Source organism: Lepisma saccharinum, chromosome 10 (assembly GCF_977018435.1).
Source record: "Lepisma saccharinum chromosome 10, izLepSacc3.1, whole genome shotgun sequence".
NCBI classification, from domain to species: Eukaryota; Metazoa; Arthropoda; class Insecta; order Zygentoma; family Lepismatidae; genus Lepisma; species Lepisma saccharinum.
Window position 1 is genome coordinate 11,035,735 of NC_139238.1, and position 25,935 is coordinate 11,061,669.

General features: G+C 37.4%; 1 protein-coding gene across 2 annotated transcripts in view; it reads right to left on the bottom strand.

The window, feature by feature from the left end:
• Rtel1 (Regulator of telomere elongation helicase 1) overlaps positions 1–25,935 on the bottom strand; it is a 44,661-nt gene that overhangs the window by 8,528 nt on the left and 10,198 nt on the right. For both annotated transcript variants that reach the window (XM_083129537.1, XM_083129536.1), the window contains exons 6-12: positions 20,328–20,729; positions 16,831–16,955; positions 12,126–12,332; positions 10,319–10,481; positions 9,515–9,634; positions 5,873–6,010; positions 4,726–4,965 (exon numbers count right to left, since the gene is read on the bottom strand). In XM_083129537.1, coding sequence (XP_082985663.1) covers positions 4,726–4,965; positions 5,873–6,010; positions 9,515–9,634; positions 10,319–10,481; positions 12,126–12,332; positions 16,831–16,955; positions 20,328–20,729 — 1,395 coding nt within the window. The remainder of the gene's footprint in view (positions 1–4,725; positions 4,966–5,872; positions 6,011–9,514; positions 9,635–10,318; positions 10,482–12,125; positions 12,333–16,830; positions 16,956–20,327; positions 20,730–25,935) is intronic.

Consider the following 25,935-nt stretch of genomic DNA (forward strand, 5'->3'; position numbering starts at 1 on the left):
CGGTGACAGATGGATTGGAAGGAAACGGCCTATTTCATGGCCTCCAAGAAGTCCGGACCTTACTCCCTTAGACTTTTTCCTATGAGGACCTGTGAAGAACATGGTTTATGCGGAGAAAATTCAAGATGTCAACCATCTAAGGCAAAGAATTATCGCTTCTGTGGCAACCATCGCCCGAGACATGCTGAACAGATTATGTGTTGCTATTGTGTCAAGGATTTCTTACGATTTTACCTAGTTTCAGATTAATACTGCTATGCAAAAATATGGAGGAAACTTCGGTAATTGCTTTATACCCTGCTTGTCTCATCAGAATGGCACTCAACAGAGAAGAGACTTCTGATTGGTCCAGTAGGTAAAAAGCAGTGTAACCAACTCAAAAGCTCACTGAGTGAAATAAGTAGCATGAGGACCTCGACACAAGAATGCACATTGCTAAATCTACTGTGATTTATGTGTATGAATATTCAAACAGTTATGTAACTTTTTTTTAAATAAAATATTGTATTTGTATACTCTCAGTCAAGTTGCAAGTACACTGACAAATTATGAAGAAAATGTTATTAACATTTCGTCCACTGAGACTGTAATGTTCTATGTACAATTTTTCATTTTTCCAGGAGAGCCCTTTAAAGTTTGACTTATATTTATTGAAACTTTGTCACCATTGTGCTGAAAGTTTGTATCATTGCAAAGGCTGATATGTTGAAGCCTCTCTGAAAAGAAGTAGTTCTTTGGTTAGGTACATGAGGTAATTAATTATTGAAATTTCAGATAGAACAATTGCATGCAGCACTAGGTTTGATTTACGAGTGCCAGTGGCACTAGCTTTGATCTACCAGCTAGAACACTGCATTCTGGAAACGAGACGGAGATGAAACAATTTCATTATTAATTTGTCATTTGGTAGCAAAGTAAAATAAATAATTCATATTTTGGGAAATCAATCAACTACTTTGATTCCACTATTATTAAAACTTTTTGTCTGTTAACAACAAAAGTAAGAACCGAAGACCACTACCACTGCTAAGCAGCTCCCACAAGTGACTGAGGTTAGCATGCAAGTGGTTTATCTCATACTCGGATGGAGCTTCTTGTTGGTTGAGGAAATTGTCGTAAGGTTTTATTGGTTGTTGAAGTTCACATTCTCATGGCTGCTTCCAAATTCTACGAGGGTTGGGGCAAAAGTCATTGCAACTATTTTTTTCCTTGCAGATACCAGCCCGGTTGGAAAATGCGACATATACGGATGAAAGGACGAGGTGGGACCTACATGTGGGGACAGTTAAAACACGTGAACATTGTGCCTCACATAGTTATTACGATAGTGTACAGGACAATACTGGTTTGATCGTGCAAAACAATTACATACCTGTTCTACAGTTGACTGAACAAAACTGGGGTTAGAGGCCCTCAAAGTAGTCACCTGCCATGTGCACCAAACGCTGCCAACGATGTTTGAGACTCTGAATACCATCTGCGTCACCATTGGTCGCACCATGGGTGAATCGGGGTCATCTGTTGTTGCACAGCATTGGCAATGTCCTCTCGTGTCGCAAACCGCCTTCCACATAGTGGTTCCTTAACCTTGTGTATGAGATGAAAGTCACAGGGTGAAATGTCAGGAGAGTATGGCGGGTGCTCCAATTCTTCCCATCCCCAGCGTTGCAGTTGCCACCGTACACACTCTGCTTTATGTGGTCTAGCGTTGTCGTGCAGGATGATTGCACTGTCCAGAAGGTCCGGATGTTTCTCCCAAACGCCACGTCGTACCTGTCGCACAAGGAAGTTCCTGTAGTACTCTTCTGTCACTGTTCTGCCATGTGGAAGGAAGTGGCACACAATGACACCCGTTTTGTTCTGTCAACTGTAGAACAGGTATGTAATTGTCTTGCACGATGAAACCAGTATTGTCCTGTACACTATCGTAATAACTATGTGAGGCACAATGTTTGCGTGTTTTAACTGTCCCCACATGTAGTTCCCCCCTCGTTCTTTCATCTGTATATGTCGCATTTTCCAACCAGGCTGGTATCTGCAAGAAAAAAAAATAGTTGCAATGACTTTTGCCCCAACCCTCGTACACATGGACCAAAAAGACTTAATATATCAATATTGGTTGTATGTAAGCAGCAGACGATAGCAATTGCATTCTAAATAGATCACAGCCAAAATATCTTGATTTGTTTACAATTTTGAGATAGAACATTTGCATTCTCAATGGACGATTTGTTGTTTAACAAATTTAAACTATTAATAAAGTTATTCTTAATTTAAACCTCTTTACTAATAGCAACTGGCTTTGTTTTCAAGTATCTAGTCCCAAATATTCAAAAGATGAATATTCTTTGTAGAGGAGACATTGTTCCTGTTTGTACAAGACATGGTTGACCTTCAAATATTCAAAGTTGTTTATCCACTAGTAACAAGTTTAATTGGGATAAATATAATGATCACACTACAGATGAGTTACTAATGAACACTTAACTTGTACATTTAAACAATGAACACCACCTGTACATGTGGATGCTTATGGATAATACTTAGCTACATGTAATCCAAAATGGCGATTTCTGGCTTCATTTGCATTACCACAAATGCAGTTCAGAAAAATGAAGAAATTGACAACTATAGCAGATGATAATGCTTCATCTGATATCAAAAACCCTTCATCTTGACATAAAAATGACTTTTAGTAGTGAAGATCAACCTTTTCTAATATTTCTTCCATTTGAAGCTAAATAAGGAGCTTACAAAATATCTATGTCCTGTTCTATCTTTTGAAGCCAGTTCCCAATGTTACCAGCTCCTCACAGATCTTCACTCACAAGCACATAATAAAAATATCAATGTTCAAATATTTTTAAACATTAAAGATGAAGATTTAATCATTTTGTGGAAAGCAGAACAAATATATCGCTAGATATAAGAATATTACAGTTTCATGTATCATTTTATCAATTCCAATAACAGCCGACTTTTTATATTCTGTGGAAATGTTATGAGTTCACCTGAATATATCTATCTTACTCCATTTGAATGAAATACATATTTTCCAATAAAATCTTGTGTAAATGTATATTACACATTTACCATTGTGTAATATAATTATGCACATTAGCTCATAAATAATTTAAGTACTGAAACATTAAAAAATATATAATTTTGAAACTTTTTGCCTGAAATTATAAAATTACTGAATTACTAGTTCCTTGTGAAATATTCATATTTTAATACCTGCAAAAGTTTAAAATATGACAGCAAGCTGTGTTGACTGTCATAAAGGATGCCCCAGAAGGGATTTCTTGAGTAAGTAATCCTTTTCCTTCTGACTGCACATGGGTTAAGATGTAATGTCAACATTTCCCAGCTATTCCATCCAAAATAAAACAAACAACTCTCTACGAAGAATAGTTCTCATTCTAAGATTTTTTAAAAACATTTCCTTGCATTTAATGAACATCTCAGTACTCTCATTGTGTTGTAATTTGTGTATGTCATACCTCCACATGTAGTTTTTGAAAAAAATTATGAGTTACGGTAATTACTGTTACATGGTTCTGGTGCATATATGGACCAGTGGACAGTAATCCAGAATGCCAAAAAAATCGGCAAAAATCTGGAGCTCGTTATTTGACCCCTAAATCAATACAAATGTGTAAGACTAGCAATTTCAAGGAAAACTTGACACTTTGGATCCACAGAATTGATGCGGGATTGATTGATTATGCAAAAAGTACAATTTATGACCTATTTAAACAAACACTTGGATTAACAGTAACACTAAAGAAGGCAGTTGAAGACTGAAATGAATTCCCAGAAATAGATTACGTAATATATTTCTAATCACTTCCAATGAGTGCCTGAAGCCACACTTCTCAGTACCTTTACAGTGAACCCTTCCGAATATCGGCTGTGAGGCTTCCTTAGTTCCGCTTACAGGGCCATAGGAATACACTCTGGGTAAATTTCAGGCAACGTGCACTCCTATGTTTCAGTTTGGTATTTCAATATGTTATTCTAATTTCTATAAATTGTGAAATAAATATTTTCAATATTGAAAAAAATAGTTTAATCAATAAAGGTACTGTTATTCAATGCTTTAAAACAATTATAATTCAGACTTACGTAGTAAATTTGCATCTCGGTAATATTTACCCAAGTGCACATATGTACATCCCAGCAGACAGCAGGCATCCATCCTGCCGGATTAATTGATCACACAGCAGAACTTCTGGTTGCATTAAACTGAGGGGGTGTAAGTTTGTATTTTGGAGGGTGTAAGGGTCCATTGAGAGCCAAAATAATTATAAATTGGGTGAAAAGTTTTAGGGAATGTTGTTGAAATTATGGGTGATGTTGGGGGGGGGGGGGTTGAGGTACGTTAGGGAATTTTTGGGAGTGTGTGGATAAATCACTATTATACTGCACTGCTGCTGTATTGGGAATTTCCCATTTCACAGTGCCCATACACATGTTCACGTTTGGTACAGAGCTGCTAGATGGCCCATTAACAGTGGAGCACGTGTTTACAAAGAAGATAAATTAGCCAAAAGTAGCACAAACTAGATTGATTCTGATAAATCCATCGGATCTAAAAGTATGAACGAGAAGCTTGTGAAACCACTTTCTTTTTATCATATAATGTGCTGTTTAGGCTTACAAATAATGAATAAAATGTAATTACCAAACTGCCTAAATATGTTAATAAGAATAAAATATTACCAATTCTTCAGCAACACGAAAGAACTGCTTCACATCTTTCAAAACATGTCCGAAATTGGCGTACATCTTCAGATGAGGCTTAAGCCAGGCCGACAGCTGTTCCCTGAAAGACCTGTTACCGAAACGACCATCGCACAGCATGATTGCTCCGTAATCCTTGCGGTGTCGGATTACACGGCCCACAGCTTGGTTTACTGCTCTTGAAGCCTCCAGCTGGTACCAATCTCTGCCTGACAAGTTCTGGAAGTAGAATTACTCAGCTACACTACAGAGACCAAGCATTAAATGTAGAGAATATTCTGTATTATTATTATTATTAATTAAAGTGGTAGATCAAAGCTGTGAGCTCATACAGGTGCAGCAGCATTCAGAGAAGAATTTAAATTTGCAATTATATGTGGCTTTGAGATAACTTTTTGGAGCCCAAGGCCATTTTCACATGTAACTCCCTTGATGCCCAACCCGATTTTGAGCAAAATGCAGAGTTTCAATTAAATGAGTGTAGATCAGAGACTAACTGCCCTAGAGAGATGAGTGATGTACTGTTGTACGTGGAATGAACCAGAGATTCAGACTATATAAAATTTATGCAAATTCGGCGGGGAGGGGGAGAACTCAAAATTCCAAAATTTCGGAAAAAAAATTGGGATTCCCCCCTCTCCCAAGGAAAAAGTACATGACAGTGTCGACATGCACATGGAAATTATCGCTGACATGTAACGTGAGTTGTACCCCCAAAAGGAATGGTCAGCACACCACTCATTCAAGCTTCAAAATGCAGCAGCACCTTGAAATGACTGTAGCTCAGAGGCTAATTGCCCTAGAGAGATGAATGATATACCGTTGTACGCGGAATGAATCACAGAGTCAGACGATATAAAATTTATGCACATTCGGCATATATATGGAGGGGGGAAGGGAGAATCCCCCCCCCATTTTTTTTAAACATGTAGTATAAGCGAGAAACACTGGTTCAGTTTCATGGCATATATACAGCAATGTTGCCACTATTAAATCTCCACCCCACGTATATGGAAAATATTATTTCTATTGAATGACCTTAGTACCTAACTGTACAGAAAGGAATGCCATTTACTAGTTAATATTTGAAAGTTCTTAAACCACAAGGAACAGAAACAAAACTTACCTCTTTGTGCTTTGTTTTTATTTCATCTAAATATTTCTGTTTCAACATCACACGTGGATCCTTGAAAGGTGGGTATGGAAGGCCTGTTATGATAACACCTCGACCATTCCTGTCAGCAAAGTCCAAACCTTCAGAAACCTGAATAAATAGCATCTAGATATTAGAATAACTAACATTGCAACTGTAAATCGTAAAACACCACTTGCAAATTTTGGATTCCACTAGACTAGAACCTAGAACGCTTGGTAGAAAGATCATGAGTTGAGCACTCCATGAGCTTTGCCTCCAAACCCACATATAAATTAGTTTTGAACTCAAAAGTTATGTTACATGATCTCAAAACATTACTTGGACTGGAATCACACCACACTTTCCAGAATTCACCAGCGTGCATTAGACTGGTGAACCAAAAATGACGTCAAATTCAGTGAAATCCGGAAAGCTTCATACTGAAATAAATGAATACTAGATTCGGAAAGCTCACACATATTCGTGTTTATTAGGAAAAAATCACTGATAGTGACTAAATCATTGAATATATTTAATGGATATAGTATTATATATTTTCATTTAACGGCATCTTATTTTGCACGTACACTATGAATTTAAGTGGTATTGAAATAATTCTTGAAGCTTTCCTAGCGGTGAATGATGAATAGGTTTTCTGGGGATATCAACCAGGTGATTTCCGGATAGGCTTCCGAGAGCTAATGTCACTCTCATTTTCAGGGATTGAAGTGCAGAGATGTGTCAAGGTAAGGTTATATGTAATTATTGTGGGAAGGGTCCGGTGTAGGTGGCAGGTCAATCAGATGACATCTCTCCGACATCCGTGCTCCTAGTGGACTATCGCTTAGCCACCTACACCGGACCCCTCCCACACTCATTACATATAACCTTACCCTGACACATATCTGCCCTTCAATCCCTGAGATGAGAGTGACGTTAGCTCTCGAAAGCTCAGAAGCCTATCCGGAAATAACCTGGGTGATATCCCGAGAAAACCTCTTCATTAAGTAGTAGTGTTTGTAAAAATATCGAATATTGCAAATGGAGACTTTCCTTCATGTTGCAGTAGAACACGGATGCATGTTTGGATGCGTCAGCATACTTTATTTCACTTTACATGCAAGTGAAGGACCAGTACTATTAAAAATGTCAACAGTTTACGCCTTGCAACCAGTTTATTCGCTCTCCGTGCAACAAAGTCGGAGTAACGTTCCCTACTATTGCCTACAGAACAGATATCATGAATCAGAACAAGTTTCAAAGCAGACTATGCCATTTTGATTCACCAGCCGCATTAGCTCTGGAGGCCAGTGTAAAATGATGATGTCATGGTTTAACCTGGTGATAGCTATGGTGGACACCGATAAAATACAGAACGCCAGCAGTGCAGCAGCCCGTGCACAGGTGGAGTCTGCAAAGTGCCCATTGTGTGAAGACAAATGCTAAGGAAAACTTCCACTCAGGACTATGCAGACTGAGCAGATACGACTTCGAATCGATAACCATGTCAATACCAAAAGTCTTACTGATTCCCCTGATTTTTGAAAACTGTAACAGAAGATGCTGAAAAATATTTATTAATATTAGTGGGTGAATATTACACTCTAATTACAGGTATCAATTTACCAGTTTTGCTTCAATATCTTCATGAATTATGCCACATTATTAAAATACCTGTTATGTACTCGCAAAGTTGGTGCAAAATTAATGAAACCTTCGAATTTTGCATAATTTCCAGGATAATTAGACTAAAAGCAAGTGCTTTCTAGTGTTGTGTGCGTGATATATCGTCCAGACGATTTATCACAATATTGAAAAAATATTATACAGTCTATATTGATATCAAACAAATGATCTCTATTTGAGAGCCATTTGGCAAGAAAAAATTAGCTCTCATACATCAATAAAAGTAGGGTGACCATACGTTCCGTTTTGACTGGGACAGTCCCGTTTCAGAGGTGTGTCCCAGTCATTCCTTCCACTTTATTGAAAAGCAACTATTTGTCTCGTTTTATAAAAACCTAGGAGTTATCTTGAAAACAAAGTCTAAAATTGAGAGACGTTTCATGCTAAAAGAAGATGTTTTGTAAGTGTCCCGTTATTTGTAGAGCAATGAGTAAGCATGCAGTTTCTTTACGGAATTAAGACATGAATTTATATAATTTATGTGATCCATCCTTTAATAAATAATAATAATAATACGTTAATAAAAACAAAAATTGTATAATTAGGCTTAACAGATTTTTTAGGGAAAAAAGTGGGTAAACTGTTCTCCTTGAGATGTCCTGTTTTGGGATCAAGATATTATGGTTACCCTAAATAAAAGGCAATCACATACATTTCTCTCTATAGCAATAATTCTACAATGCAATCAATGCGTACATACAAGAAAAAATAATTAGAAAATTAACTTTGTTATCTTCTTACATCAATTATATTCTCAATTTTAACCTTTTGAGTCCCAAGGCCATTTTCACATGTAACCCCCTTGGTCCTGAGCAGATTTTGAACAAAATGCAGAGTTTCAATTAAATGAGTATCTCTCTAGGGCAATTAGCCTCCGATCTACAGAGTGGTACACCGTTGTACGCGGAATGAACCAGAGATTCAGACTATATGAAATTTATGTAAATTTGGCGTATATGTGGTGGTGGGGAGGGGGCTAACTCTCAAAATTCCAAAATTTCGGGGTAAAAAATGGGGTCCCCCTCCCCAAGAAAAAATACATGACAGTGTCGACATGCACATGGAAATGATCGCTGACATGTAAGGAACACATAAATATTTGCATTATTATCATATGACCAATTTAACGTGAGTTGTACCTCCAAAAGGAATGGTCGGCACACCACTGATTCAAGCTTCAAAATGCAGCGGTACCTTGAAATGACTTTAGCTCAGACTATTTACCCTGGAGGTATGAACGATATACCGTTGTACGCAGAATGAATCACAGATTCAGACGATATATAATTTATGCACATTCGGCGTGCATATGGAGGGGGAAAGGGGGGAAATCCCCTGAAAAATATATATTTTTAAAGAAAATAAGGGATCACTCGCTGAAGCATTGCACAAGGAATAGCACTGATTTCATCTGTAATGCCACAGAATTAAAATTTGATGACCTTGGACATCCCGGCAGTTAACTCGTCATAGTGCTTCCAGTGTTTTCAAACTTTCTCACCCAATACTTAATGAAATTTAAGATGGGATGTCTCTCATTCCTGCCATGTTATAATGATGCCGGCACAAACTATGCACAACATAAGAATCATTATTTTTATAAAATGCATGAACACAAAAAGCACCTTGCTGCCCCGTAAAGTGCTCCATGGCAACTAAATATTAACAATGTTGCCAAGCGTTTGCGATCTATCTCATTTCATTGTAATGTGCGAATTGCTCCAGAGAGCAGATTCAAAAAATGAAAATATTTCTGAGACACCCTTTATAATGCGTAATTACATGAGTAAATATGGTATGTGCGTAAACTGGACTTGAGCTACTTAGTGTAATGATGGCACATGGTGTAAGTTATGCCTTATTTCTGCAGACTCTGAAAGACCAAAATGCCTGAGAAAGTATCAGTCCATTCTGACTCAACCCTACTCAGGATCCGATAATCCTCACCTTTCCCCTGCACACTGACATGAAGCAAGCCCCTTTGAACTGGCTATCATCAATCTTGCTGTAGAATTCATTCATGGTGTTGTAGAACCCCTCCTTGGTTTTGGGTTCAACAAAAATAGGCTGCAGAAAATACGTCATGTTAGTTACAATGTAACATTCATGTCACTTCTATTCAAAATATTGTTTAAACTATTGTATTGACTCACAAGAATCATATAAACACAACATGCAAGGTAGAAGCTCTGGAACTTTACCCTTATATCAACAAGTAAAGTTAAGCATATTGCAACATATTGTTAGTATATATCCTCTCAAATTACATGCATCAATATACCAAGAGTTTTGCATAAATAAATATTCAAGAATTACATCAGATTATTAAAATACATGTTATGTAATCACAAAATCCAGTATTTTGCATAAACACAACTTCGAATTTTGCATAATTTTCAGGATAATTAGTGTGAAACTTTTGCAGACACAACAGAAGATCAAAATGCTACATATGTATAAAAATTCATAAGATTTAAATAATAAAATATTGTTTGAAAGTAATTAAATTCCAACAGATACAATAGCAATACATCGGTATCAATATCAGCTTGGTGCTAATTTTTATCTGTTTGTGTCAGACCTATCCCCTTACTTTAACTTAATCTTGTTTCAAGCTATTGAAATCGCAAAAAATACAAAAATTATTACCACAAATTTTAATACATTTAATTATTTTTAACATATTTCAGTGGTTTATTCTACATAAAAATCCAAACTATAGTTATGAAAAGAAGCAATTGAATTCCTTACCTTTATTTTGCAAATTTTCTCCCACAGCCCTGAAAGTTGCCATTCTTCCTGGCATTTCTTCATGATAGGATAAGATGGGAAAAATACAAGAAGACCATCAGGAATAATGCGACTGAAGTTTAGCACACACTGTCCCAGTGATGAAATATACTTGGGATCGTTTCTGAAACATGTAAAGGTATACTTTGTGCTTTTAAGCCGATTCTCAGCAACATACACAATATACACAACCATACATTTTTGAATCCTTGTCCCTAGGTTCAAAACTTGCAGTACCTGAAGTTCTGTGGATGCTAGTTTAGGCAATAGACACGTACTTCTTCAAATTATAGCTTAACGCCCATTTCCTTTTAGATATATATAGGTTTATTCATATTATATTTACATAAGTTCATTTTTGGTCGTTATTCGCAAAATTAATTTCGGTGTACCCTGTCCCCCCTTCCCGAAGAGAGTGTGTAAGACTCACGTAGCCACTGGCTCCACGAGTAAAAAAAATATAACCCTCAGTACCAAAAAAGGTGGCTGAAGGTACGTGTGTTGTGTACCCGGTTTCCCACATGAAATAAACTATTGGAATAATGTGAAAAGAGCAAGTGTGTGTGTATTAAAAGAAAGAAAGTTAACATCCCTGTCAGTTCACATAGTAAGGAAAGAAAGCTCGCCCAGCCGCTCCCCTCAGAGAAAAAGATACCTCTTACATTGCTGTACTCCGCCAAACATCTGAGACCCACTGCTCCCCTGCCCTTCCTATTTATAGGCCCCACTAATGACCTAAACCGTTACTGGAAACGTACCACTCCCAAATGGCCAAGAACTCAAACGTACAGGAATACATAGACATACACAATTTAGAACATAAAAAAGGATCCAGTAATGATCGCATCATTATAAACATAAAAAAAATATGGATACCAGTAAAAAAGGCAAGAAAAGAACCAGTTAACATAAAAAAAGTACAAAAAATCTGGTGACGGTGATTTATCCACACACCCCTAAATGTCCTTAATACCTCCTAAAAATTTTCACAATGGTTCACTTTATGGTAATTTTGGCTCCAAATTTACCCTTACAACACCTCCCCCCAACCATATGTGAACTTACACCTCCACAGGTGGACATTTCTGGATAAACCCCTGCAAACAAACAACCAAAAATGTTGAAATTCAATATGTAAATTAGCCATCTAAAACTGGCCAGATATGGAAAAAAAGAAAATCTAAACAGCCTGTAACCATTTCAGCAAGAGGTCTATCATGATTTTAATCCCTCTTAAAGAAGACTGTTAAAACAGTTTAAATACTGTGTTTTGGGAAGCACCAGTCACCCGAGGAACACATAAATGTACACCTTAAAATTAAAATATGTCTCCAGTTTCACTCAGACATGCACTTCACATGACACAATTCAACATGAAAAATGCATTAATTAACACCTCAATTGATCAGGAAGACACACAATATATTCTACCATTTATAATATTGTAAAAACACAAAATTATTAACACTATTCAAGAAGTGTCATGATCAGTGGCGTGCCCAAGGGGGGGGGGTTGTTGGGGGGGTCATAAACCCTATCTTGGGGTCCAGCATTTCTAAAAAATGAACGTTAAAGGCAGGAAAATATGGCAAAATAAGGGCTGATTACTTAAAAAAGTACCTATAACCCCTCCCTTTCCAAAATCCTGGGCACGCCACTGGTCATGATCACCAGGTATCAAATATAGTATTAAAAAAAACCTCCAAATCTGTATCTATGGGAGTCAATAACACACTATAATTTATAAAATAGTGAAAATAAAAATAACCTTGTATTGAAAGATGAATTCAAGGGGAATCCATCTGGTCCGTGAGAGACAACTCCAACCCACACCTGGTTCGGTTCAATGATGTGTGGGTTTTCCAGTGTGACCGGTCTCTGTATCCCAAGTTCCGAAATCAACGGTCGAAGTGGAGATAAGGTACCACTTGTTAGGATGACAGAACGAACCTGGTGATCCAAAATTGTCTGCATTCTGCAAAACAAAGGACTTAGTCCAACAAAACTTATGTATTGCGTTACGGTATGGTATTGGTATCAGACAGTATTGATTTTAATTTAATTACAGATGCCAGCTGAAATTTTGACAGAGTTTGGGTGTTTGCAGAATCAGCTAGGTGTGCTGCTATCATCTGCCAGCCAGCACTTGCCGTAGAGAGATCTATGTATGATATGCTTGTCCAGTGTCGATGTTCCATTCATACGGGAAGTGGAGAAGTACACCATGCATGGATTCTCCTACGAGATCGGTTAACACCAAGGAATGGCAGACAACATGAGTGCAGGCTGGCAGATGACAACAGGATGGCAAATCAACAACAATAGAAGCATGCCAAGCAACAATGCAAGTCCCAATGGGGATTGTGGCATTGGCTACCCAAAATATGAATACAGTACACACACAAACACAATTAACAATTTGCACAGAAATTAGTGCACAAGAAAACTGATGTTCAGTGCAAGTACAATGAACATATTTAGTCAAAATCATTGACTTTACCAGCTTTTGAAATATTTTCACAAAATTTCCTGATTTTTCAGTGGGAACTGTGTAATGATCAACATGGCTAATCACAATGATGAGAATAAATCCAGGGTGTTCGGGAAAAACATAAGTCAGAAACTGCGATTTCCTGTTGCTTTCATTTAAGTCACACTAAATCAACTAAATAAATATTATGAGTATAAATTTAGATTGGGCATGTGTAAAGATTCTTAACAGTGATGATCCAACATATATTTTATGCCTATAATCAGGGGCATATCCAGAAAGAAAATTTGGAGGGGGTCCAGCCAGGGGGCATGTCTATCGCCCAATGCCAATGTTGCATGCCCCCCCCCCCACTCTCTATAATAGTACAAGGAGAGTTACCTCGATGTTTTCTCATGATTTGTTATTCTTGGAATTGTAATTTCAGAATAGAATGTCGGTTGACACTTTTCAGAAGGAGTTTGAAATATTTGGCTGAGCTCTACATCTGAAATCTCCTGAAGTCTCTGAAGCAGCTCTGTGACATCTCTTGGGAAAGAAAGAGCAGAGGTTAAATGGTGAAGAGGGCTTTTTAAATACTTTGACAACTGTACAGTGAAACTGAAAACCTTTTCACAGATAAAGAGTACTATTAAGAACACTCAACTGACAACAACATTTTGGACAAGGTTGAAGAAATTTAACAAAAAAAGTGAAGTGAATCATGTTTTTATAGAAATCGAGTTTCACACACTGATAATAGTTTATTTTTATTGTCTGGAACATATTTCACCTCTGCATGTAACATTTAAAAAAAAATAAAAAAAGACAAAACAACTCACTGAAGTCAGATTTTCAGCTCACATATCACTACTCAGTGTGAAACTTAAAAATACTTTTAGTGGATGTTATTTTCAGAATCCACAAACCGTGCACACAGAGGGAATTTTCTATACCTGCAACACCAAATGTCTCATCGGAAAGTATGCTGAATCCACCTTAGTATTTTCAAAATGATGAAAGGAATTTGGAGGGTCTGGACCCCCTGGATACGCCCTTGCCTATAATGTTTCCTATAAAGGGGAGGAGTGACAATTTTGTGTGAGCTAGTCCAGGTTTTGGACTCAGCATACGCCACTGGCTGATAATTAAGAGAGATACGATGTGTAAATAATATGATGAATAAGTGTTTACAGAATCTCATTTATTCCTTATGGAGAATCAACTTCAATTTACGATTAATGAAATGGGAGTTTCAGTCTTAATTTACACCATCTAGAACTGGCGGCATCACTCATCTCAATAATACACCAATGGTCGTATGAAATCGAAAATAAACAGGGTAGCTACGATTTTTTGATTATGAAATTCCCTGACTTTTCCAGGTTTTCCAGACCAGAAATAAAATTTTTCCAGACATGTTTGTCGTCATGATTTTTGCTTTTGAACCTCATGTTTTTCAATTAAATATGCAGGCACGTTGATTATTATGAATATGAATATACACAGTTATTAGCTGAAAATTTACCAAGTGATTAATATAATGCTATTCAATGAAAAAATAAGTAATTCTTGTACTTCCCCATTTTCACTAAGTCATTACAATTAAGGTGGTGTAAAAAAATCAATAAAAAAATGTGGCATATATCAAAGCTTTACAATGTAACCTGTATACAACCTCAATTAGCCTATATCAATACAAATGAGAAACAACAGAAAATTAGGTCATGTACCTTTAGAAAATATGATTATATTTTTTAATTTATTGAAAATAGTACATATTACGGAAATTCAGAACTTGAATGGAGCCGGTGACCAACCATACACCTAAAAAAAATATATACGCGGGCCATACTTAGGAATTAAATATCTCCATTATTTGAGTTTTCCACATGCTTGAACCAATTTTATATTACGGAAAACATCGAAATCTGTCTTTTAAAAGGTAACAGTTCCGAATGTATTATGATTTTTTTTTCAAATTTTCCTAGTAGGAAGACTAATTATCATAGAATTTTGGCAATCATTGTGACACGAAATTTGAACCTTCCTTAAAATAATGAGCACTATTTGGATTCGAAAAAAGTTATTTATGTTGAAAAAAACAACTTCAAAATGACCTTACTCAATCATACACGCTTCCCACCGACAAGGTATTCTCCGGTTGACAAGCAACAGTAAGTATTGTAAACTAGTGGGAATGAATGTAGAAATAAATCGGAACCTTAGTAGAGTGCATCCAGGGTCTTTATTTTAATTCTAAGACAACCAAACCTGACCTTCCTAACCTAACCACAAAAGCATATATTCAAAAAAATCTTAAGTAATCGCTAAAACTCTGCAGTATGTGTTAACAGACATAAATCGAAATCGAACCATGTAAAAGTTGCATTTGTAGCATGATGAAATCGTAATAAAACAAAAGGAACTTGGGCTCATTTTCATCACTTTTCAGCATAATTTCATTCTACATGCAAACAATACGTAAAATTACTATTGATATCAAACCAACATTCCTAACCTAACAACGATGTGTGACCAGCGTACGTTTAATTCCTCTATTTCGCACCAGTTTTTAAAAAATAAATTCGTTCTACATGAACAAAACACGTGCATATTCGAATAATGACGTCACTGATACTGCATAAAATCACTAATTTCTGGGGTGTAAAACATCTCTGCAATGAGTGAGTCTCTCTGTTTTTACTCGGCGTCCGCACCCGTCCAGTGTGACGTCAACCACAGACAGTTACGTGAAATTCTACTCTTCAAGCTTTATTGCAGATCCAAAACCAATGAACTGTCCGAACACCAACCTGCTCCGCTTGACGTATCAAAAGAGAACTGGTTCCGAACGGGTGTGTTCTTGCAGAAAGAAAATTTCCTCACCACACACAAAGCTAAAGCAACATTTTTTCCGCAAGAAATTCTGAGGATGGCTGGTGCGTAGGTTTCGTCTTGAGTAGCTTGTTCTCTAAGGAAAAATCTCACGCATCTTAGCTTGTTCTCTAAGGAAAAATCTCACGCATCTCCAAATTCCGGTCTTGAACAGGTTCACAAGAACGAGTCGCAAAATGAACGGATCCAAGAACCTAGATCCGAGAGTGAATAAATATAGAATTGAAATGTGAAGGAACCATAATTTCGTACGTAACAGACTAGAAGTCATAATGACGAGAGGAACAAGTTTCTGAACTGAATCTTTTGGGGGGACTGGACATCACAAGAACCGAATTCGGAAGTGGAAATGAACCTTTCGTTCATTTTGTAACTGGTTCTCCTGCAACTCCAAAATGCACGTAAATTCCAGAAAATATCCAAAAACTCCTGACTATTCCCTGACCAAACAAATTCCCTGACTTTTCCCTGTTTTCCAGGTTTTCCAGTCACGTAGCAACCCTGATAAAGTATTCCCGGATAACAATATTCTGCCATTTTCACGTCAGCCATGGCGTTATATTTTTCTGGTGAAGTAAGTACATTGGGGCGACACAGCCAATGTAACAATGTCATGTGCAAAATGTATATTTATGGCAAAACTTTGTCTATGTGGGCCACAGCCAGTGATGGCACAATAATGGGGCAGGTGCCCCAGTTCACACCCAAATGAGTGCACGAAAAAGTCAGACCTGGCTCCAAAAGAACTAAGTCAGCAACAGTGCTCCAGCTGCCGCAGAAAAGAGGGCCATGTGGAAAACCTTCCCTCGTGTCCTTAAAAGAAGTAAAAAAAAAAAACTGTAAAATTACATTTTCTCCCAAACGACCTAGAAATGATGATTACAAGAAACTGATAAAAGGACACTCACAAAAAAACACTCCTGTCCAGGCCAAACTGAAACCAGGAACCTTCATGGCAACATCAAAAGTTAACCATGTAATGCACTCGCCTAAGAAGCTGGCAGATTAAATATGCTTTCTTGGATTGTGTGGTTCTAAAGTGAATTCATTTAAAAAAGAAGAAAAAGTCAAATATTAAGTGTGATCACAAAAAGTATAAACATACCCAAATCCAGGACTGAAGCACCAGTAGCTGACAATCCGTCCCAAATTTTGATTTGAGGTTTTTGGAGCGGCGAACAATTCAGATTTCTGCTTTTTGTTTTTAGGTTCTTCTGCAATAACGTGGACCTAAAATATATAAAAAACACAACTCAAGTGAATTTTCACAACAAAAATATGTTTAAGTATGAGTACACAATAACTACAGAAACACCAACCCCACTTCAACAGTAGAGGATATGAACTACAAATATAATTCCTCCTTGGGGAATTAACAAGCTGTGGACAAAGAACAAAATAAACAAACATGCACCAATTTCTTGAAGTGAATAATGTAAGTTTAGACACTGTTACCCAATTAAGTTGTAGACTCTCGCTTTAATTCCTATTAGTTTATTGCCTTTTTTGTTACTATTTGGTCTAGGATTTTATTCGTGCAGTTGTTACGCACACATTGAAGCTGTAGTTCAAACACAAAATACATAAATACCTTAAGAAAAACATTGTCCATCGCGAGCCACCACTTTCATCCATTTGTCAGGCAAGTTACGGATTCCATGGCGAAAGAAGCCCTCATCCTTTGAAGCGATCCAGTCAGAGACCCATTTTTCGATATCTTCTGAAGAAGTGAACCGCTGTCCAATCAAATCGTTATTCATGCAATCGAACAAGTAGTAGTACGAAGGAGCAAAGTCTGGTGAATACGGCAGGTGGGGTAAAACTTCCCATCCGACATTTTCTAAATAGGTTTTGACTGGTTTTGCGACATGTGGGCGAGCATTATCATGTTGAAAAATAAGTTTATCATGTCTGTTCTCCCATTCTGGTCGTTTCCTGGCCAGAGTTTGCTTCAAACGCATTAATTGTCGTCGATAACGTTCTCCATTAATAGTTTCACCCGGTTGCAGCAGCTCATAGTACACCACACCTTTCATATCCCACCATATGCACAGCATAACCTTTGCACAGTGAATATCTCGTTTCGGTTGTGATGGACGTGGTTCACCTGGCTTCACCCAGGCCTTTTTTCGTTTTGGGTTCTCGTAATGGATCCACTTCTCATCGCCAGTAACAAGGCGATGCAAAAACCCCTTTCTTTTCTGTCTTTGAAGCAGCAATTCGCAAATGGTTTTTCGTCTTTCAACGTCTCTGTCTTTCAATTCATGTGGAACCCAATGTGACATCTTTTGAATCATTCCCATGGCTTTGAGGCGTTTGGAAACTGTTGTTTGATCAACGCCTAATGCTTCTGCAAGTTCTTCCTGCATTTGACACGGATCCTGACCGAGCAATGCTCTCAATTCTTCGTCTTCAAATTTTTTTGGCTGTCCAGGTCGCTCTTGGTCTTCCAGGCCGAAATCACCACTTCTAAACCATGCAAACCACTTCTGACACATTCGCTCAGCTAGCGCATGGTCACCATACACGATGACTTTCAGTAGCACTTTTCTGCATGTTAAAGTAATGAAGCAGAACACCCCGCAAAAACACTTTATCTGGCACGAACTGCGCCATGTTCAGTTGACTACAAATTGCTGTTGTTGACGCGTCAATCAACTGCCCTATACTACGAACGATGCGCGCCGACAGGAGTTTTCAACGCATGTGTGGCTACAAGGAACTGTGGGACGATACGCTCGTTACGCCACCTCTTGTCCAGGCGCACAAATTAATTCCTAGACCAAATACTTATATTTTGATTGGTTTGTTTTCTTTTACTTCGCATTTCTGCCACTTTTAGCTAATTACAAAGTTGAGGATGAGTGATGATATGATGAAATTGATGAAGCGAAACTCACAAAGAACACCCACACCCAGGCTGGGACCCAACTATGCATATATTTCTTAACTTACTCATCAGATTTAAATTTGAATATGTAAATATACTAGAACATTTATCAATTTAGTTTTAGATATGCTAACTGGATTGGGCCTACATATATTAAAGTAGAATCCAAACCACTGAATGTGCCTTCATTGGAGATCAAAAAACAAGATGGGCTAAATACAAGGATCATTTAAAAAAAATTATTACACGTTCATATCTGTCTATGCATATTATTTTGGAGGACGAAGTTACTACATTTCTTAATAATAGTCTCCGGCTGAGTGTTTCCAAATTTCTGGCAATTTTCTCACGCCGTCAGCGAAATTGTTTTTTGGCATAACACTGAGGGACCATTCTAAGACCTGCACTATGTCATTGATGGTCTTGAAGCAACGTCCTCGTAGAGGATCTTGTAGCTTCTGAAACAAGTCATAGTCGCAAGAACTAATGTCCAGACTATAGGGGGAGATGCTTTAGCAGTCCTCAATTCCACCTCTCAAGCAGTTGCCCCACTGAATTTGCAACATTGCACCTTGCGGTGTGGTGCAGCACAATTTGATGCCTCGCCAGAAGGGTTGGTCGTTTCCGACCAATAGCTGGATGAAGGTGATTCATCAGAAAGCCAATCTAACACTCACTGCTCCTGGTAACTCACTTAGGCACTGTGTGACAAAGAGAATGACCTCATAGTCGAAGGCAACAAGAAGCATCCCTTTAATGAGGCTGGGTGCTTGTTGGAACTATCGTGGTCTTGGTGAATCAATATGGCAAACCACTGAGACACTGTTGGATATGAAAATGCCTCATGATCACAAGTTTGCACAAGACCTCTGTAACACTACACCAGGGGTTCCCAAACTTTTTCATTTCATGGCACCCTTAGTGTTTCAAGATATTTCCAGTGCCCAAGTTGGAATGTAGGTCTGTTTAACACTTGCAACGCTCAGTCAGTGTAGTTAGGTTGCTTGCCTTAAGTTAAAAAATAATTAAGGTACTCACGTTTTCCGCAAAGCTGTTTTACATTAATTTCCATTAATTTCAGTAGCTACTGCCACCATCCTCGTTGGAATTCGTTGATGGTGGCAGTGGCTACCAAAATTAATAGAAAATAATGTAAAACAGCTTCGCGGAAAATGTGAGTACCTTAATTATCTATTACCGCGTCTCTCATTCCCATAGTATGAATTAAAAAATAAATACGTATTTCAAATTCAGAAACATTTTACATGTAAAAAGTATTAAATAAGCACATATTTGGAACAATCATATCATTCAGTGAAATATTGGAATACTCCGTGGTGCTCCTGTAAGCAAGCCACAGCACCCCAAGGTGCCACAGTGACACTTTGGGAACCACTGCTTTACACTATTTCTTTCACATGCAATTTTAATTTTAATGAACACAAATTGTTCTTCTTGCGCAAACATTGTTTTAGAGCACTTTACTCAGTAAGGCTAGTCACCACACATGCATCAGCAGAACTATGACATAGCTCACGGTTCCTTGTTGCTACCAGTGAAGCAATGGAGATAATGTGCAATATCACTTTTTTAAAATGATCCTCGTATATGACAGTGCACATTTGCATACACACCATCAGAATTTTACAAAATATAGTTACATATATTTTTTCTTTACAAAATGTCTAACATACAGGTCATATAACTCTTACCTTATAACACTGTTTTATGTTATCAATATGGCTTAATGGGCGGACATCATTGCTAAATACAATTTTCAATAGGTCAGAGAACTTCTGCAATCCAACACCTCGTCTCATGAAAGACGAATGAGTTGTCGTCGTCAAGTACTGTGTGACTTTGTCCAACACCTCAAGCACGATGTTCTTCTTCCCGTGAGTGAGCTCTATTTTAGCCAACAGATCGAAAATATAGCTTCCAGGGTACGTTACTCCTTCCGGACTTTGAGGAACCGGGATCTCATCTATCACTTTTTCAAATTCAAGGAACATGGTTTTCAAAATGGCCAGGTCATCCATCGTGAAATCTTTCATCTGGTTATCATCCATTGAGATGCCTCCTTCTCCTGTGCCTTCCATGAAGTCCTTCATCACCTAGAGGGAACGAGAGTGTTGATAGTTATTTTACTATTATGCAGAAAACCAGAAACTAAAAACAGCAATGTTACAAATGAAACTTCATAGAATCGTCAGGTGCTGCAATTTCAAGACAATCTTTGCAACTTTTTAAAAGTAAGTTTGTTTCAGATATTTCTTGGGGAATGAAATTCAGTTCAGTTACTGTTTTAAAAAGTAACTTATGTTAGTATTAATTACTTTGTACTAGATAAGTTATAATTCATAGCACATGTTGTCCTTTACTAGTGACTTTCTAAACTTAATTTTCATTAAATTGTAATCAACTCTGTATCTTGAACCATGAAAATTTAGAGATAAGAAAATTCAAAGCAAGGCTCTATACTTGAAAAAATTACAATGCACAAAATATTTTGCATGTAATAAATGTATGCACGATGGTTAACATTAAAAACTCTTCAGCAAATGATAATCCTGCTCAGTACTGTTGAAATGTATAGTGAAGTAAATATTCTTACGTGAAAAAGTAACTACTATCCGTGACAAAAATACTCTGTTTACATGCTTGTAAAATTGTATTCCGTAGGTGGAAAAAAGTCAAATATACCTCATTTGAAAGCTTCAAGTGTCTATTTTTTTAATAAGCGTCATCTGAAAATTTCCATTTTGCAAGAACAGGGAACTTAACATCATACAGTTCATAATCAACTATTGATATAAAATTGAAATTTTTTGTACTTAAAGATTGATTATTTTGGCACCTCTGTGGAAAAAGTCAAATGAAGATCTTCACTAGATTCTTCAAAAATCGAAATTTTAGGCAAACGTGCAATCTTGAAATGCATAATTGCAAATTCAATGAAATTGTAAAAAGCCATTCATATGACACATTTGATCCAAATCCAGAAGTTTAACGTGTGTATCTCAAGTATGACCACAGAGATAAATTATTATTGACTACTCCTAATATGGCAAACTCGCGGCTGACGTATGGCGAAATGTGGCCAATCTCAGACTCCACGGGCTGCACGTGACTTGCACAGCGTTGCCACCTCGCTACACTGCCTGCGGGAATATTGGAAATGCATTCCGTTTGTCCGATCCAAAGCATTGTAGCAGTGTTAAATAATGAATAAACAATTTGTCATATTATGAATGAAAGACATTTTCTTTGTATACTTTAGTTTTTATTACATTTTCTAGCTTTTCCCCAATCTTTATATGAAGGTCATTTTCTCCGTATCTGTATATTTTACGTCGTTCAATTCACACAGTAAGTTCAACGAAGAGCACGATTGGATGACAAATATTCGAACCCGTGACTTCTGGCTTCGCTGTCCCCTCTGTATAAAAAAATAATGTGCCTGTGATGTACAGCAACAGCAACTTCATAAAGGAAAAGAAGAAAGAAAAAGTGCATGTTATGTATGTGTGCGTGTTCAGGCAATAATTCATGGTAGGAACACAAGAGTGATAAAATAAAATTTGCATTCGTCAATTACAGTATCTGAACAATGCTTTCCTGTGCACAACAATTGGCTTTGTATCCAAAACTTTCGGCTTGCTTTCCATGTCAAAGCTGCTGGCTGAACACAAGAGTTTAACTCTTAGTACGCCACGTGGTCTCACGAAAGTAAGCCCAGTGTAGCTGAGGCTTTGAGCGCGAAATTTGAATTCGTATACATAATGGAGAAAAATCGTAATAACTCTGGCACTATGGGACCAATCTGCTTCGGATAACTTTTGTTTTGCAGGTAGAACATCAGTGCATGCAACTATGTAAAATTTGGATGCCCAAACTGCGGGGGGGTTACGGGCAGGGGCTGCATCCCCGGAATTTCAATGAAAAAATCATGAAAATGTGGATTTTGTCCCCTCTTCTCCAGCTACTTTGGGGAGAAAACCGGAACTTTTGCTTTTTTTCAAAGAATGGACCTTTCGCAACAGAATGAAACTTGATTCATGTTTGTGGGTGCAATACAATTTGAATAATAAGGCAAAACGTAAAACTCTGTTTTTTTACTCAATTTTAGACAATTTGCATATTATTCATAAAATTGTTATAACTCGTTCACTATGGGACCAATCTACTTCGGATAACTTTTGATTTGCAGGTAGAATATCAGTGCATGCAACTATGTAAAATTTGGATGCCCAAACTGCGGGGGGGTTACGGGCGGGGGCTGCATCCCCGGAATTTCAATGAAAAAATCATGAAAATGTGGAGTTTGCCCCCTCTTCTCCAGCTACTTTGGGGAGAAAACCGGAACTTTTGCCCTTTTTTTTTCCAAAAAATGGACCTTCCGCAACAGAATGAAACTTGATTCATGTTTGTGGGTGCAATACAATTTTAATAATAAGGCAAAACGTAAAACTCTGTTTTTTTACTCAATTTTAGACAATTTGCATATTATTCATAAAATTGTTATAACTCTGACACTATGGGACTAATCTACTTCGGATAACTTTTGATTTGCAGGTAGAATATCAGTGCATGCAACCATGTAAAATTTGGATGCTTCAACAGCAAGGGGGGTGGGGTTACGGGCATGGCCGTATTTAGAGGGGGGGTTTCTAGGGTTCAAATTATTTAATTATTATTGTACAGTTATTGTTGTTATTTCTATTATTCAAATTTCTGGCGACGCCCATGGGAACAATTATGAATGAACCGCCCCCCCCCCGGAATTTTTTCCTGCCTACGGCCATGGTTACGGGCGGGGGCTCTATTCCCGGAATTTCAATGAAAAAATCATAAAAATGTGAAGTTTGCCCCCTCTTCTCCAGCTAATTTGGGGAGAAAACTGGAACTTTTGGTTTTTTATTCAAAGAATGGACCTTCCGCAACAGAATGAAACTTGATTCATGTTTGTGGGTGCAATACAATTTGAATAATAAGGCAAAACGTAAAACTCTGTTTTTTTTTTACTCAAAACAGCGAATTTTAGCCAATTTGCATATTATTCATAAAATTGTTATAACTCGCACACTATGGGACCAATCTACTTCGGATAACTTTTGTTTTGCAGGTAGAACATCAGTGCATGCAACCATGTAAAATTTGGATGCCCCAACCGCGGTGGGGTTACGGGCGGGGGGCTGAATCCCCCGAATTTCAATGAAAAAAAACATAAAAATTTGGAGTTTGCCCCCTCTTCTCCAGCTACTTTGGGGAGAAAACCCGAACTTTTGCTTTTTTTCGTTCCCACTTGCATCTTGTGTAGCTACTGTGAATTTATTACTTCCCTGTTGACGGCTCTTTGTGGAAATATGTCCGGAAGGAAACAAATGCTAGGGAAATTGATGAGCTGTTATATGATACAAACTGCTAAGAATCGATTATGGGGAGGCCTTTCCTAACAGAGGAGGGGAGGGAGCCTTTGCAATTGTTTGTTTTGTCTATACTTCTGGATAGACTCATGCTTGTGGCCTCTGGCTATCGTCAAGCTTCATTGCATTTCTAACATAGAGGCGACAGAAAGCTGACACAGCAAAATCTCATCCAAACCCCCTTCTCCTTGATCCCCCCCCCCCCCCGCCACTACTTCAGCTGGATCACCAGGTCTAAACACGAAGAAGAATGTGCTAAATCACAGCGTTGGAAGCTTGGAGGAAAACAGCATCGTAAATACCAAGCATTTATTGTGTCTGTCAAACTAAGGAGCGGAAACACGTGACATATTCCAAGAAAGGGGGGGAGGAATTTTAGAATTTTCGTAAACACGATTGCAAAACATGTTCCCGAACGAACTGTCAAGGATTTCAACCTCAATATACAAATATAAGTGTGGCAATCCCTCGATAATTGTATCTAAAGCTGTTTGTTGCATATCTGCAACAGCGGCTACAAGGGACATACTTTTTTGTTGCATATATGCAACGGCGGCGGACTAAGGGGGCTGCCGGCGGCGTGTGGCAACAAAGCGCACTTCGTTGTAGCAACAAGAAGGAAAACGGGCGAGCCGGTTGCCAAGAAAAACAATTCTGTCTTTTTCAATTCACAAAATATGAAAAGATAAGGCATGGAAATTTGATTTTTATTCCATGCTCATCATTTGGATATGCTTTGCATTGCCATTGGGCTAACCGTTACCGAGATTGCAACACTGTTATTAAACATTAATTGTGGCTGTTCCACAAATGATAGCAACATTATATATGGCTCAGATATTTCCACATAAACAAGCTTCAATCACAAGAAATGTAATATTTTTACGACTGGTTTACAAGAAGCTACACACAATTGAATTTGACTTACATAAAAACACACGAAAAAAACTACACTTTTAAGAACATTTTTGTTTGAATAGACAAAAGACAGAGAGAGCTAAAATCAATTTGTCTTGCTTTTGTCTAATGACTTTCCAATGAGATATATTTGACTTCTTTCCTCCCACGGAATACAATTTTACAAGCATGTAAACAGAGGGCTCAATATCATGGATAGTAGTTAAAGTTATTGTTACTCAAAAAAGTAACTATACTTATAACTGCATTAGAAGTAACTTGTTACTTCCACACACTGCTTCACAGAAATCACATGGGTAAATTAAAAAATATTTCTTAGATATTGTCTTTGCTTTATATAAGTCTTTTGATTTTACAAGGAATTCCTCTTAAGCATAACCACAATAATTTTAAAAAAATCTTTAGTTCCAATTCCCCCTTTCTCTATCAAATTCAGACACTGGACCTGTTTCCGGTTCCTTTTTCAAGAAATTCCAAGTAAAACTGTGACAATTGTGCAAGTCCCAACAAACTCAAAGAATATGTTGATGAACACATTACAACACGTATACAGCAAGTTTAAAAAAAAAAAAAGGTAACTGGATCTCAGCACTGAAATCATATTCACTTACTTTTTTTAAACACTCTGTATGAACTAACTATAACTAAATTTAAGTATGTTTATTAGGTAGGTGGCAAAGAAAAACTTGTATGTGATTGGACCACTATGGCATATTGTGAAATTTGCTGACAATTTTATGACATTCTTGTAGTTTATGGTTATTACAAGCATAAGAAAACAGGTTTTTCGTTGTGATGTTTCAGGAGAACAAACGCTCCCTTCATCAGATATTTATTTATATTTTGACTAAAGATACAGTTATAACAATGGTTAGCAATTTTTTAAACAAAAAGAATATTACGAGTTCTAACTTTCCGCTTCAAAAAAATTGGCACTACGTATATTGTTTAACTTGCATCTTGTCAAGAATCTGAT